A 16,332-nucleotide genomic window follows, 5' to 3' on the forward strand; every position below is an offset into this window, starting at 1 on the left:
AGCGTTGCGTTTACTAAATGTCGGAAATGTGCCAACTACAAAGATTGCCTCAAATGGCTAAAAATTCATGCCAGTCTTTTATGATCGTACTTCGATGTTAAGACAAAGAAATAATAATTAAAGTCCGTTTAAATCAATACTATAAGAACAGCTCAATGGATATTACTGACATTATTATGTTTTAATGTTATGATCAAATAGAAAATAGGTGGTTAAAATCTTTACTATTTTATCAGTTTTATAGATTGGTTTAAAATATCTATTTACTATGTGAAAATAGTTTGATTAAATGTACGCTGGATTGGCATGATCGGTGCTCAACATAAAAAAGACGAGCTGTCCCTGAAAGCACCACCGCCGCAGACTGCTGGACACCCTGAAGGCAGCAGCAGCTCGGCTGGACGAAACGGCTGCCACTGCAGTGGTGTTCGCTGTTTCCCTAGGGAAATTTCCTTTAAAAGCGGCTTGTTGTTCGTAAGAAACTTCGCTCTGGTGAGTTACAAGAGCTTTCCCGGATATTTTGACGAACTACGCAGTTTTTTTTGTCGAGTTAACTTTTAGATAGCCGGGAAAACTTAACCGCGCGCGAGCAAAGTAAACGCAGGTGATTCGTTTTTCGGGATGCTCGGCTTTATGCTCACGTTCCTACGGGGAAATGGATTTAAAATGTCACCAAGTGTATATGTATGCCTTTAATTTATGACACCAAAGGACACAGAAAATGGGCAAAGTCGGAAATATTTAAGGTGGGAGGCAGGACACCGGTCTGGTGCTACTACCTATCTATGGTGTCCTCCTTAGCTGTCTACACACGCACTGTAAGGCCTAACGCTAATTGTTTTCTATCCCCTTGCTGTTATGGTTTTAAATGTGATGTATGGAGCTTCAAAGGTGAAGTTTATTTTCTTTTTGGTCGTGTAATGCGATGTGTGGTCGATAAAAGCGGTTACAGGTGGTTCTCTCAGATGGGGACAGTGTCGTCACAGGAAAGTTAAATACGCCAGAAAGCGTGCCCCTATTTGCGCGCGCGCACACACACACACACACACACGCACACACAAACATGCACATCAGTAGATTTCATTCAGATACATAGCTTAAAGAGCCACTCCGATGAAAATCGTGTTTCTAAAAGTTTTTTTCCTGATTACGGAGGATGGATGGATGGAACGATGAGAAGAGACCTTAAGTTGTTACAGCTGATGAAGGATTCGGTTTAATTATATTTTGATTACTTGAAGCCTTGTGTGTCAAAAAAGTTAACTAGATTGATTAGGTGTGGCTCCAAGGCGGGGGCACTTACTATTTATTAGTGGTTTATTGTGGGTGTAAATACGATCCCAGGAAATGACTCACTACACCCCATACACCCTTCACCATCACCGCCTTTGTTGAGAAAAGGTTTCTCCACACTTTGGCTTCTCCAACTCCTCTCAAACCATCTGTCCATTGTGTCCATAACGCACAGTTTCTTGTCTACAAAAAAGGGTCAACTGTCCGTCAGGTTCAGCTGAACTGCTGAGATCTGACCTGATGTTGACCTATCCACTCCATTAAAGTGGTTGTTGAAATTTCCATCAGGTCTGCAGGACTGGCGATCTAAGGAGAGATGCCAGGATCAAAAACAGTCTAATAAATAGGATTTGAAACTTTGTTTTAAAAGTGATTTAAAAAGAAAAAAAACATTTAAGCATTAGTTTCCGCTACTCACAATTAGTGATCTGTCAGTTAGTTTGGAAAGGTTCTGAGAATAAGTTAATAAATTGAATTTTTGCACTTTATTTTATTATCTTTTAATGTGTCTCTTATGATGTCATGATTGGCAGTTGTTCATGTTAGGAAAGGTAAATCCAAGATTGAGTTCAAAAGCAATTCCAAATAGATTTAAAAGCGAAAGAAAAAACAAAACAAAAAAGAAAACTTGATCATTAAAGATAAATGAACCTTTGAATATTTTACTGATCATTAATTCATTTCTTGTGGATTTATGGTTTTGGTCAGTTTCCCTCCAGTTTTTTATGGACACCTTAAGCTCTCTGATAAGCCATCCAGCTCTTTTCTGCATTTCATTTGTGGGAAGCCCACTTAAATGTGTTTATTGAGCCAGTGTGTTTGCTCACACACATTTTTAGATGAGTTCAGCTGAACTTGCAGTATTTCTTGTGGTGTTGTCCACTGAGGAGCCACTCTATAGATCAGCTTTATGGCTCCACTGGAAATGCTTTTCACTAAGTGGCTTCTTATTTACAGGATAACAAACACACACCAAATTAATGACTTCGAGGTTTATAAAAAGTTCATTTGTATTTACTCTAGGCCTGCACAATATTTCGCAAATTTATCGTAATTGCGGCATCAAGCTCTGCAACGTATATACCGGAAAAGACGGCAAAAATCGCAATAAATGGTTATCTTAAATGTGCTACAACAACCTTATGGCAGCTTGAAGTATTTAACGAATCAAATAAATCCATTTAGGCATTTGACCAATCGGATGGAGGCTTTTTATGTTAGATGTTCGCCTCCAATATAGACTTGGGTTAACTGTTATTTAAATTAAGCTGTTTCAGTGAAACGGAAATTATGGTTTTTGGTTGTTTTGCTATTTGTTCATATACCGCAAGTTATATATCGTCATCGCAATATTGATCACAAATATCGCATATTGCAAGTTTTCCACTTATCGTGCAGCCCTACCTCAAAAGAGGGTTGGAATGGGACTTTAAAGACTAACATTGGAGTTTTATTTGATCAAATTGATCCGTACAGATACAATCTATCTATCTCTGCTGAACACTGAAGTGCCATTTTTCCTTAAGAAGAACCCCTTGTTTTTTATTGTATTTTCTCTTTTTATTAAAACTAAATAAATACCCTCTTCATTGTTTGTAAATGTGTTTTTTTTCCATGACTAATACACAGGAAAAAGCATCAAAATGGGGATTTGAATAAAATAAACTTGACTTTCATGAGGAGGACTAAGAGAAACATAAATCTGGGTTTTTCTGGAGGGCTGGGAGCAGGAAACTTTCTGACACAAATTCTTGTTGTTTGTTCCCAGAGTAGGAAATGAGTAACACTGAACAGAAGGAAACCAACATAAAACAATGAATGAATGCACTAAATGAAACAAATCTGCACTTTCAGAGCTGAGCTGAAGGAAGGAAGATGTCGGCCCTTCACAAAGATGAGCAGGGGGACTGGCAGACCGTGTGCCTCAAATATCTGCTTTTTATTTTTAACTTTCTCTTTTGGGTAAGTGCTTCTAAATACCTTTAAAACCAAGGCTACTGAATGTTTACTTCAGTTCAGTAGGGCTGTGTTTATGAATAATTTATTCAAGCCAATATTCACTCACAAGCGGGAACATTGATTCATGAAATAAACTGTCATGTTTATGAGTTTTTTGGAGGTAAAAAGACACATCTGTTTGCTTTTCATGCTGGAAATGATAATTTTACTGCTAAAAATTCCAATTTTGTTGCTTATAATTTACTAGTTAAATGTAAACTCTTCTAGAATTGAATAACCTTTTATTGGGATTAAATAATTTCAAATTTTTTTTTCTATCTGAATTATTGAAATGATTTAATACATTTACAATTTCATAACACAATTTGATTTACAATTAGTCATCTGCTGATCTGACGCATTTCCAGTTCTGGTCAGACACAGACAAGATGTTGAAGCAATGTCTTTCAGTATGAAATGGAGAACAAAAACATATCTGACACATACTTAATACATTGCTGACATACACAAAGTCTGTAAAATAATATAGATCGTTATTTACAAAATCAAAAGTGCAGGTTAAAAAACACTTGTTAGCAAATATTTTATAGATGCACAACTAAAAACATAATTTAAAAAAAATATTGTTTGTATTCGAGGACTTGAATAAATAAAATAGAATGACTTTTTTTCTAGTTTTCAATTGTCTGCCTGATGATGCTCCTTTTTGAGGAGTTATTTGAAAGTTGAAACCCCAACTTTTGTAGTGTTTCAAAGGTATGTGGTGCTTTTCTAGTTCAATCCAGCATGCCTAAACATTAAATGAAACTCTAAACATAGTTGAGAGATCAGAATGATCTTTCAAAACAGCACTCCTCCCCACCGGGGTCTCCAAGGTTTTGGCCTGTGCTGCTGTGTGAAAGAGAATCTTTGTTCAGAGGGGTGGGAGGATGAAAACGACAAAACAAAACAACTTCTGAAAGCATTTCCTAGTTGTTTTCCTGTTAAACCCATGAGATTGGAGGAAAATATTTCAATGTCGCTCTGGGTCATTCAGGATTGCTGGAGGGAAGTAGGCCTTCTGCCTTCTGAAGTTGCTGTGCTTCAGTGATTGTTGTTTATGCCACTTTATATGGTTTCTCCTCTCTTTCCTATCTGACCTCATCTCTGTCGACTGTTTACTTTTTCTAGTTGTAAGTTTGTGAAACTGTTTTGTCTCTTTAGTCTTTACCATACATGTTTGTCTTTTTTTGGGAAAAAAACAACAAAAACTCTGACACATTTCTCTATTCTTCTTCCATTTTTTAATAAGCACCTTCTCCTTTTTATACTTTATCACTCACACAAAAATAAATAAACGTCAAAAGGCTGGCAACTCTCTCAAGTGAGGGTTTAATAAGACAGAATATTTTTTTGTCTTTGGTTGTGTTTTAAAGCATTTTCATTCCTCCTCCATTTCCCTATGCTTTCTCTGGCCTTCCAGATGGGTGGAGCTGCTGTTTTGGGTGTAGGAGTCTGGACACTGGTGGAGAAGAGCGACTACTTAAGTCTGCTGGCTTCCAGCACCTTCGCCGTCTCTGCATATATCCTCATCCTGGCTGGAAGTCTGGTGGTGGTTACTGGCTTTTTGGGTTGCTGTGCCGTCATCCGGGAGCGCAGAAGATGTTTGTCTGTGGTGAGACGCCAAAAAGGGAAAGCCCCACTCTCTAGTTCAAACTCTAAAAAGAAGGGGTTTGACACCAAAACACTGAAATCTTTGGTTATCTGTGATGTCAAATCAGGATCAGCTTAAAATGAATGAAACACCAGATTGTAGATTTCAAACTAGTCATTGTGAATTTAAAAAAAGCAAGAAAGAAAAAAGAAAATTTGAGTGCAGGTTGTAAACTTAAAATAAACATATAAAATTAAAAGAAATATAAATGTCAAAAATAGCATTGTAAATATAAAGAATAAAATTGTAAATTGAAAAATAAAATTGTAAATAAAAAATAATCGAAACCTATGAAAATATTGAAAATCATTTTTTTTAACCTTGAATAATAATAAAACAAACAGCAAGAACTTGTACCAAATAAAAATTTTTATTAGTAAGAGTTGCTGTTTTGTACTTTAAAGTTGTTTTTTCTTCTCTTTTCTCACTCTTTGCTTTCAGTTCTCAATTTACACACTTTAGGCTGATTGTGATTTGACCCCATGGTTATCTTTCTTTCAGGATGTTAGAAAACTTCTGCATAGAATTCAGGTGACATTATTTTGTTGGTCTACATGTTATTTAGCATGCCAATGAGACATGTTGAGGTAACACGTGTAGAACCAGAAGAAACATGAATGACTCGTACTCCACATTTTGCTGCCAGTGGGCTGTTCTTTACACAAATGCAGCAGCATAACCCAGATCTCATCTGTGCCAACTCTCTTTTACGGTTTGTCACGCGCGGCTGAAAAATGACTCTGACGGGAACCCTTGCTGTCCTCATTATTTTGCAGAGGCAGGACCCAAAAGGAGGAAAAGCAGGCAGGATATGAACACTAGCTGCCGCACAACCATTTATAGTTCTGCCTATCAATATTGATGGATGAGGCAATAGATGAGAGCAAAGGGCATCTATGGGGGCACTGGAATCAGGAGTAGAGTTTACTTACCAGTTGCTTGGAGTAAATTAATCAAGTTTAGTAAAGAAAAATTAACATCGCTTTATTTGTTGCAGTTTAAAACTTTACTTTTTTTTTTTTTTTTACTTTAATTTCAAATGAGTTCAATTCATGTCCTGAGTATTGATCCTATATGTACGATGAGCTCTTAAAAGTCCCACAATCCTCTGACGTTTCATGCCGATCATTCATCACACAATTATGTGTGTCTAAATATGTTCATGTCTGACATTTATACATTGCACAACAAAAACGCACACATTTATTAATCTATAGGACGGAATGGAGCATCTTCTTGCAAACAGTCTGATTCAGCTGTATATATATTTTTTTCTTTCAAGCACTCCGCATATTCCAAGATGACAATGTTAGGAATCAGTTTGTTCAGTATGGCTTTGGCCCCCGGGGAAGGGGGAACGCATCTCACCACATTCCTATCACTGTTACAATGCTAGGATATTAAATTGTATTAAAAAATGCATTTATCTAGACTGAAAGTAGTTTTTTTAACATGGAAGAAATCTAAAAATCTTAAAACTAAAAGTAGTCCAACGCAGTTTTATATGTGGCGGTGTTGTGCTGTAGAAGCATAGTTATTATTTGCTTTGATATATTTCATTTAGCTGCTGCTACAAAATGTTTTAGACCTGATGCATTCAGTTCCTGATTGAATTAATGGAAAGCAGGCTCATGTGCGAGAGGCCTTGATGTCTCCAACATGGTTTCCCTGCAGCTGTTTGCTCCTGACGGCCTGTCATCATGTTATTTGTGTTCTGCAGGTTTTGCTTTGTGTTTTAGTCACACATTGTTTTCTCTCACTGTGTGACAGCAGGATCTAATTAGTTGTGTGTTTGTGTTTGGTGCCTTTGACTGTACTCGAGAAGTGCGTTGAACCGTTTCATTAAAGAAAGATTTGTGGTTTTTGGATAAAAAAGCTGGAGTTCTTGTTGTCAGTCTGTTTGCTGCACATGTTAAATATGCTTTTTAGCTTTGGTTGGTATTAAAGGTTATTGTTTAGCTTTCTTTTCCAGATTTTATCTTGTAAGTTTGGAGTTGATGTAATTATCCAAAGTCAGATTCTGGTTTCCCTGAGGAATGCCAAACTCTGAGGTTTCAGTTTCGTTAGTAGAGTTCTTGCCAATTCGACTTCTTAAAGTCTGTTATGACAGACAGTGACACAGTTTTAAGCCACATGCAGTGATCATTAAAACATACAGGCGGGGATCCTTCCGCGCAGCCTGTCGGCTTCCTTTATGACTGTCTCCGTCTTGTGCGGTATTGCCATCTGTGTTGGAAGCGACAGATGCAGCAGGATGACAGTTGATAGTAGTTTGTATTGAGCTGTCACAACTTTGAGCAGCTTGAGTTAGCAACGACTTAGTTAAGGCGACAACTGCGCTGACAATTGCGAGGCAAAGATGTCTTGATTAATTCAAGCCGAGGCGCAATGCATTGAACTTCACCCTCTGTTTTCTTATTTCCTGTACAGTATTTCTTCTTCCTTTTGGTTATCTTCTTGATTGAACTGGTGGCTGGAGTTCTGGCGTATGTGTACTATCAGAGGGTAAGTGATGAATGCTGATGATTCCCTTTTAGCTCCAGCCTGTAAGCGGGCTGACTTGTCTGTGTTGTGGGAACAAAACAATAAAGCAAAGATTGGAGAGAAAAAAACGCGACACCGCGATTATTGCTGCTTCATCACCGTGGTGATCAAAAATCCCACACCGTAACAGCTCTACTCTCACTAGCTTACAGCCCCTCACTGCACAATATGAGGAAAACTCACGATATGCAATATTAGTGATCAATTTTGCAATGACCATGTAACTCGCGATAGAACAAAAAATAGCAAAACAACTCAAAACATAATTTCCTTTTCACTGCAACAGTTTAATTTAAATAATAGTCACCATGACTTAAATTATACTCCAAATGACCCCCGTCTACTTAGGAGCCGAGCATCTAACAAACAAGAGCTCCATCCGATTGGTCAACAACGTAAGGGGCTCCACCTGATTGGTCAGATGCATGAATGGGATTTATTTGAGTCATTTAAATACTTCAAGCTGCCATACAATTGTTTTAGCACATTTAAGGTAACGATTAATTGTAATTTTCACCATCTTTTGCGATATGCATATTGCACAGCTCCTGCATACATAAATTTGCGATTTATTGTGCAGACCCAACCTACCATTACAGGTGCAACAAAAATGGTGAGCAATATTGGTGCTATCCAGCTATCCAGTTTAGAATTCAGATGAGGAAAACAAAGACGTGCATGCATCTATTCGTCGCCAAGTGGACGCATCGGAATGGAGCGGAGCAGCGAGCTTGTGGCCTTCCCAGCATGCTTTCTAAATCACAAATACATTCTGATTCACAACTATTTAAATAAAGAAATACTCAGAAATGCAATTCTGTGCTTAATTTTCTATATAGATGTCCTCCATCATGAGAAAAATGCAACAAGAACATGTTAAAAATCCCTGAAACACTATTCTGTTGGGTAGCCTTTAAGAAGGCAGTTTCTCACTTCTAAACCGTAGAAAGAAAACTGTAGTGTTGGAATGATGGACTTAAATTGATTTGAGTGAAACTGCTCACGAGGTAGGCAGAGTTTGTTGAAAATTGGGCATCATGACAAAATGTATGTACAAAACCTCAAAGTTTAGCTGAACTTCTGTACCACGATATTTTTAATTCAAAATAAATAATTGTGTTTGTAGGTAATAAACATGAAATGTATTTTATATTGGATCTATGCTGAAGATGCTTTTCTTTTGTCTGTTTAAGCTGAGTGAAGAGCTAAAGCAGCATCTGAACCAAACCATGTCAGAGAATTATGCTCAGCCTGGGAAGGAGGCCATCACAGCAGCTGTAGACAGACTACAACAAGATGTATGTTATATATTATTAAAACCATTAGATCTAATGTTTTGTTAATGCAAAGGTGCGTCTAGATGAAAAAGTTCTCTTAACATTAATGGGGTTTCCACAACTTGGTATGCTGGAACTGTTGCCCAGCACTATCTTAAAAGTTCTTGGAGACAGACTGGCTCCTTGGAAGTAAAATGCAGAGGAAGACATGCCTAACTCTGAGTTCTCTTCATCCAGTTTAAATGCTGTGGCAGCAACAACTCCCAGGATTGGGCGCACAGCGTGTACATCTCATCAATCGCGGCAGAGCAAAGAGTGGTCCCTGATAGCTGCTGTAAGACTATTACCCATGCGTGTGGCAAGAGAGACCACCCCTCCAACATCTACAAGGTGGAGGTAAGTGCTCCAACAGGTTAGGGGAAATGAGGAACGGTGGTTGTGGTGGCTAAGATAAAGCGGAAGGCCGTCATTATACGGACGAATTAATGATGCACAGCTAGCACCGACCAATGAGTAGATCATAAGAGCAAATAACTTTCAGCAGACAGTTTTCTGTGGTAAATTCCAGATGAGATATTTAAATAAGGATTTTTGTAATGCTCATTCATGCAGTGCAGAGCTTTTTTTTAAAGGTAAGCTTATAGCACAGTATCTAAAACGGATTTCATAATATCTACATTTTTTGTAAATGAGAGAAATCTTTGAGTTCTAAACTTAAAAGTTGGCTAAAACGTGGCTGAAATAAAATATTTGTGTTTTTGAACTTTTATTTAATTGCAATTACTCTGCAGCCTCTTAGAAAATAATAAAGCAGTGTTTTTCCACTCAACAGGTGGGGTATCTTGGTAGAAAATATTTACAACTACATTTTAAAGCTAAAAATAACTTGCATCTGTTTTCTTTTCATTTTATTTCTCTCTCTTTTTGCATTTTTGCCAAATTTGATGTTAAAGCTCTCTCTTGCGTATTCATACATGTTGAATTGTGAGCAAACCTTTTTTTTTTTACTATATATTTTTAGTTAAACTCAGTTCAGCTTATTTGTAAAGTGCCAAATTCCAACCAAATTTGTACTTAATTTCTTATGTATTGCAAAAGAAACAGACTATCCCAAACTATTCAGTATTGTTGTATTAAGATTTGTTGGCTTGATAAGAGCTGCACAGTGGTGTAGTGTTCAGCACTCTCACCTCTCAGCAAGTAGACCCAGGTTTGAATCCCGGCTGGGACCTTTCTGCATGGAGTTAGCATGTTCTCCTCGTGCATGTGTGGCGTCCCTCCACAGTCCAAAAACATTGTTCATAGATTAACTGGTGAATCAAAAATAGTCTCTTAGGTGTGAATGTGAGAGTGTGTTGTTGTCTGTCTCTGTGTGGCCCTGTGATGAACTAAAGGATCCAGAGAGGCTGGGATTGGCACCCGGGACCCTAAAGGGTCAGAAAATGAATGGATGGATGTTTTATAATAATGCCCTGCATAATTAACCGGCATATTGACATGGATTTTGACGTTGTCCTGTTTGTTTCTTTTTTGCTTTATTTTTGTAGTTTTAGCTGTGCAGTATTTGTATTTGTATTTGTTTTTATTTATTTAAGGGACAATGCATACAAAGAACAGTGTGGAATGCTCTAAAAATAGTGAGCCACTGTAAACATGCAGGACTGTAGCCTAGGCTAATGTCCATCCTCTGTCCCGTTCTGACCATGGCCAGCCACCAAAAGTTTTTTTTTTTTTTACCAGTAATGGTAAAAAAATATAACATTTTTGTGTATCTGTTTCAATGTCATTGATTTGTCTCGTTTTTCCTGCAGGGTGGTTGCATTACTAAGCTGGAACAGTTTCTAGCAGACCACTTGTTAGTCATTGGTGCTGTGGGGATCGGAGTGGCTTGTCTTCAGGTGAGCAGAACAAAATCTGTAGTTGGTGTTTGTAGGAAAAGGGACATTTTTTCTTTTATTCAGGCTCAGTTTTTCCAACTTCATGCTGCTTAGAAAGAGCAGAAGTGTTTTTGAATAAAAACTAACAAAGCCAGTTGGTCAGGGTTTTAATCCTGGTTACAGAGAATGCACGACTGCAGGTCAACAACCTCCAAAGAGCTTTTTATTTCATCTCACACTGCGCTCCGTAGAATGAATGTATTGAGTCATTTTAATTACTTAGTCTCAGTATGAAGCAGTTTGAAGCCTCCCAGAGATCAGTGATGCGTGCTCTTTTGTGTCGTATCATAAAGAATAACCCCTTTTCTACTGAAGCTGTGTGAAATTAACTGAAGGAACAACTTTTTGCTCTGGGTGTCTCTAAGAAAATGTTGAACTCTAAACACTTGAGCGGTCACTTGGTGGTCTGTTATGTTTTAATAGATAGTCAGAGACCTGACAAAGAGATAAGGCCATAATTTAACTGACATAATTATGTGAAAAAGATGAGAAAATCAGTCATGCAGCTCCTAAAATACTTTGAGCTTTCTAAAGTCTGTTTTTTTTTTATTTTTAAAGAGTATTCTTGTAATATGACAAACGATAAATGTTTACAGTACTTGTTTTGCATTTAATGTGTTTTTTTTTTCCAAACAAATATGATGTCTTTAATCATGTCTGTGTTCCTTCTTTATGTGTAAACATTTTAGATTAGCCGTGATTTGCTTCAGGAAAATCACCTACTGGCATAAACCATCTGGTGTACCAAACTAATCTGTTTCTGCGTTACATTGTGCGTCTGTGTTTGTGTGTTTGGTCTCACTGTAGCTGGTCGGGGCATTCTTGACAGCCTGCTTTATATATCTGCTCTATAAAGAAGAAGAGGAGGAGGAGGAGTTTGGTGCATTGTAATTTGGCTCTAGTGCATCTTGGTGATTTAAATCAATTGGAGAGACAAGCTTGGAGGGTACTGTGGACATCGGACTGCATGCCTTGTTCTTGCTTGGCTGCCTGCAAGGTGCTAAACATGGCTGCATGCGTGCTGAATGAACATCAAGTTCTTTTTATTATCTTTGCAGCAGGAATTCATCTGCTTGGCTTTGGCTGTGCTAAAGGTGTCTGCTGCTATGCATGCTATGCTAATGGGCTGTTGAGGAAGATAAGAATGTGACGGCTTGAGAAAAGGTCGAACGCCTTGTGTGACTGGCTCAGTTAATCACAGCTGAACTTCTCATGCAAAGAAAAAGGGTTTAAAATTTCCATCTAAAAACCCTTCATTGATGACACAGCCATACATGATTCTGTGAAAATCGACTTCCTATAATGTTTTGCTGTGAGTCGCAATTCGTCAAAGTAAGATCATTATTTCATTAATTATTGCAAAAAAAAAAAGCTATAAATGCTTCGATTATTTCCCCACCCCCTCTCACTGACACCTCTGATTACATTAAACACAAATGCTTTTGTGTTGTTGCTATAGTTACTTTTCATGTAAAATAGACCAGGCTAAAATAAATATTGTTTGGCAGGGACTTGGAGTTGTTTTGGCCTCTCAGATAGAAAACGGTGTTATCTAACCAAACGCTGTGTACTTTCACGTGTATTTTTAAAATCTAATTAACACGTGCCTTTGATTTTTTTTCATATCTAAAGTACGTAAAAGCTCTCACCTTTTAGACTTTGAGACATAATGCCTCTGGTGGAGGCAAACTGCTCCAATGAGAATGAGCAGAAACAGAGTGCTGACTAGCTTGATGAGGCGTACTCACAGGGCTTTTAGAGGCTTTAAGATGGAATCTGGCCTTTTGCCTGTTCATCCATCAAGACCTGCAGCTTGGGTTCTTTTCTGCTCCTGCTGCTTCAGTTTCTGAACATTTTCAGCAGTCATATGGTTAGTTCAGTGTTTTTGAACCTCTTTTGAGCCGAAAATCCCGAAGCACACCAACAAACAAAAATGTAGCAAAAGAGAAACTCTGTAGTCTGTATTGATGAACAGTCTCTCCACAATCTCTCATGCATTTTATTCTAATACCTGAGGCACAAAAAGCCTGAAGTTCCATCAGTTTTTTTCTAAAATTTGTGATAGTTGTCGATAATAATTTACAACTAAATTAATTGAAAGTTTACCCAGTTAGTTGTTTTCCCTCCAGTCTATTACAATGCAATTTCATGTAACGTCACAACCCCCCCCCCCAAAAAAAAAACAATAATATATTTTTTCTTAATAGATTCATTTATTGAATTTTTTTGTGTTTATGCCAAAGCAACTGCAATTTCTAAACAATTATATGATGATAACATCCTTGATAAATTAAAACAAAAAAGACCAACATTCTATTCATGTTCATTAATGTTTTTCTTTTGTCTTAATAAAAAATGTTACTTTAACAAAAAAAAAAAAAATTATGAAATACAGTCTTTTCAATTTAGTTTCAATGTGTCTCTGGCCACTTAACCATAATCCTGTATTTTTTTACTTTTATCTAAACTTGACTTCAACTTTTCAAAAGTGCTTTACGGCTGAAATGGAATGAGTCTTTTCCATGTTTCTGTTTGTTGTACCTCATGACAGTTTACAGCAGCTCAGTAAGAGTAGCTGTCACTTTAACCCGATGCATCATGGGAGATGTAGTGCTAACAGTGGCGCTGAAGCTGGACAGACTCACATCTTTAAGTTTTATTAATTTATGCACCTTTTACATGGTCTGACAACAGACCCCGTGGGAAGTAACAGCGCTAAACATGATCTTGAGCTGCTATTTATGCTAGAATTCAGAAACTCTGAGTCGTGTCAGCACCAGGAAGTGAGGACATTTACCACGTCTGATTGGTCAGACTAGTGACCTATTGCTTAAACCTCCAAGAATGATTGGTGGAGAGTTTAAGAGGCAAGACTTTTCAGTTATCGGCTAATTCTATAAAAAAAAATCAAATAAACTAAAGAAAAAAGCATTTTATGATGTTTCATATACGAAAAACTCAGTGTTTTATCAGGGCCTGTTTGGATGAACACCGAGCTGATAACGTGGCGATGGTAAGTTTTTCAGATCAGTGAAAATGAACAATTTCCCACGGAACACCTGGCCATCTCCCACGGCACACTAGTTTGCTGTGGCACACTGGTTGAAAAACACTGGATTAGTTTATGTATAACATGGAGTCTCTAAAGTGTAGAGTATATTCATCGTTTCTCAGATTAGCAAAGGTTTATAGTCATAGTTCTGTGTTCCATCCATTTAAATGTCATGGTTTTAAAATATTTTCACTTTTTTTCCGGGGGGAAAAAAATAAAAAAAACAATGACTTGATAAATGTGCTTTTTGTTTGTGTTGGCGATTTCTTTAGTACATTGTTTAGTTATTAAAATCAATAGAAGTCACCGTCTTGCAGTTTGAAAACAATTTTCCATTACTTATACCATCATGTGCTGCTCCAGTTTTTTAAATAACGATTGACTTCATGTAAAGTTTTTGTATTTTTGTCCAGATTTTTGTGTCAGTTAATCCCTCATTTATAGTGGGGTTACGTTCTGAAATCTGCATAGTAGAAATACAGATATTTTACAGGTGTAAAAGTCCTCTCACTACACACTTTATACACGTTTCTCAGACAGAAATGAAGAAAATTAAGTTCAGTATTATAGAATAAAAGCAATCATTTGTTAGTGATTGAAGATTCATGTAGACGTGAACCCATTCTGTACAGAAGACACAGTTGACAAGGTCAATCAGGATGCAGAACACTGCACTGGAAAAACAATAAAAAGTAAAAAGGAAAGTTGCACTGAAAAAAGGGTGAACTGCAATGCAGCGAAGGACCACATTATTGTTTATTTTTAGGGTAAAATACATTGGTGCATGAATGTGCCTTTACATTCACCTCATTTCCTTTTTTGTTAAGCCACTTTGTGCACATGCTCTGTTGCTGCTGTAAACACTTCCCCATAGTAACCAGCCAGATGCCTGTGCTTTCCAGCACTCTCTAGCTGCATCACCTTTAACTCTTCCCTGCCAAACATTTAGCAACGTTCAAAATTTCTGCAGTCATCCAGTGACTGACTACCAACTTGCTGTTTTCAGATCTGTGGGATGGTGTTCACCTGCTGCTTGTACAGACGGATCAAGATTGACCCTTACTGAACACACCAGGAAACCAACACAGCGTTCAAAACAGATGGAACACCCGTGACACGTCACTTAACTATACTTCAATTCTGAGCTGGTCACAGAGAATACAGTCAGAAACAAACCCGGTGCATGAGTAGCAAGGCCTTTCTTTTATCAGAGTAAACTTGAATAAGCTAACCAAGAGCGTTATCTTTTTTTTTAATCTAACTGCCTTGGCTTAAGTGCATGCTTTAATGTGGGCAAAATCATTAAAGTAATATTGCCTTCAATACATCACTACAATGCAAAGATATATTTAATAGGTTGAAGGAGCTGAGAAAAGGCACTAATATGAAACACATTGTGCCTCTGTCATGGCTGCTGATGTATAGTCAAACTAATCCTGTGCCTAAAACCTGCTGAAATTACACTGTAAAAGATTTATATTTTTACTTTATATATATTATGCATTATAATATTCTCTTAAATGTTTGACCGTGTAGAGAAATCAATAATGAATCAATGTTTTATTGAACAGCTGATGGACAAAATGTAAATTCATCTTCTAATATCTGACTCCATCTAGTGGCAACTCTTGTGCATTACAGGAATTACAGGCACACTAAGATCTTTAACCCTTGTGCTATCCTAGGCACTTTAACGTTGGGAGTTGGGTCATCTAGACCCACTAGACAGTGCTCTGAACCTTTTTTCTTCAATGATTTGTGATCTTCACTGGTGTCCATGGATTACATGAAATCATTCCACCTTTATCCACCTTTGTCATTGTAGGGAGAACGCATCAAAGTAAGGGTGGGGTCATCTAAGATAGCACAAGGGTAAAGAACCCTTTTGTTCATCCATCTATCTGCTCTTCTGGGTTAGTCCTTTTCTGGGTTATACTGGGGTTGCTGAAGCCTGTTCCAGCCTATCGGTGTGGAGGTGGGATACACCCTCTGCCTCAGTGGTCTCCAACCCCTCGGTCCGTGGGACAGTTGGTTCCGGACCAAATAGAAAAAAAATGACCAACATTTTTTCTGTTTTGTTTATATTCTGATTTTGAAAGAACTTTTATCTGGAAAAACTACTGGATGCTCTGTCACGTGTCGAAAATCCATCCACTACTTGACAAACGTATTAGGAAAGTTTTTTTTCTCAGGAAAGGGCCAGTATGGAAACAGAAGAAGAGCCTTTGACTTCAAAATAAAGGAAAGGTGCATTAAAAGACAAAAACCAGGAGTCTTTCCTCCAAAAATTATTGCGAAATTAGTTCCCGCACACCACACTAATGATGAATAATATTTTGCAACCAGCTGTCTGTTACAAGGATGCCGTTAATAAAGTTGTTCAAGTGGTGGATTCACATTTCTTATTATATTTAGAAAATAACAGTTTTATCATTTGTTTTTCCTTGTTGTATTTAAGTATTTTTATATTTATCCTCATCCTTCAGATGAGGCTGAAGTTGGCGTCTGATTTTAACTTTCACTTTGACAGGTATGGATTAAGGGAACATCTATATCAAATTTTAACTGTTCCAACAC

At 37.4% G+C, this 16,332-nt stretch overlaps 1 protein-coding gene across 4 annotated transcripts in view; it reads left to right on the forward strand.

The window, feature by feature from the left end:
* The first annotated feature begins 346 nt into the window (after positions 1–346).
* tspan11 (tetraspanin 11) overlaps positions 347–16,332 on the forward strand; it is an 86,630-nt gene continuing 70,644 nt past the window's right edge. The window contains exons 1-9 of one of the 4 annotated variants that reach the window (XR_002293146.2): positions 347–492; positions 3,148–3,255; positions 4,715–4,906; positions 7,376–7,450; positions 8,683–8,787; positions 9,004–9,162; positions 10,578–10,664; positions 11,511–11,649; positions 14,762–15,236. Coding sequence is in view for 2 of the 4 variants with exons in the window: in XM_004083051.4 (XP_004083099.1) it covers positions 3,169–3,255; positions 4,715–4,906; positions 7,376–7,450; positions 8,683–8,787; positions 9,004–9,162; positions 10,578–10,664; positions 14,762–14,821 (765 nt within the window). In the remaining 2 variants the exon portion in view is untranslated. Of the gene's footprint in view, positions 493–3,147; positions 3,256–4,714; positions 4,907–7,375; positions 7,451–8,682; positions 8,788–9,003; positions 9,163–10,577; positions 10,665–11,510; positions 11,650–14,761; positions 15,237–16,332 lie in introns of those variants that run through there. The other 3 variants (XR_002293147.2, XM_004083051.4, XM_020714381.2) reach the window with 3 other exon arrangements.

The sequence above is a fragment of the Oryzias latipes genome, chromosome 23 (assembly GCF_002234675.1).
Source record: "Oryzias latipes chromosome 23, ASM223467v1".
Lineage (NCBI taxonomy): Eukaryota > Metazoa > Chordata > Actinopteri > Beloniformes > Adrianichthyidae > Oryzias > Oryzias latipes.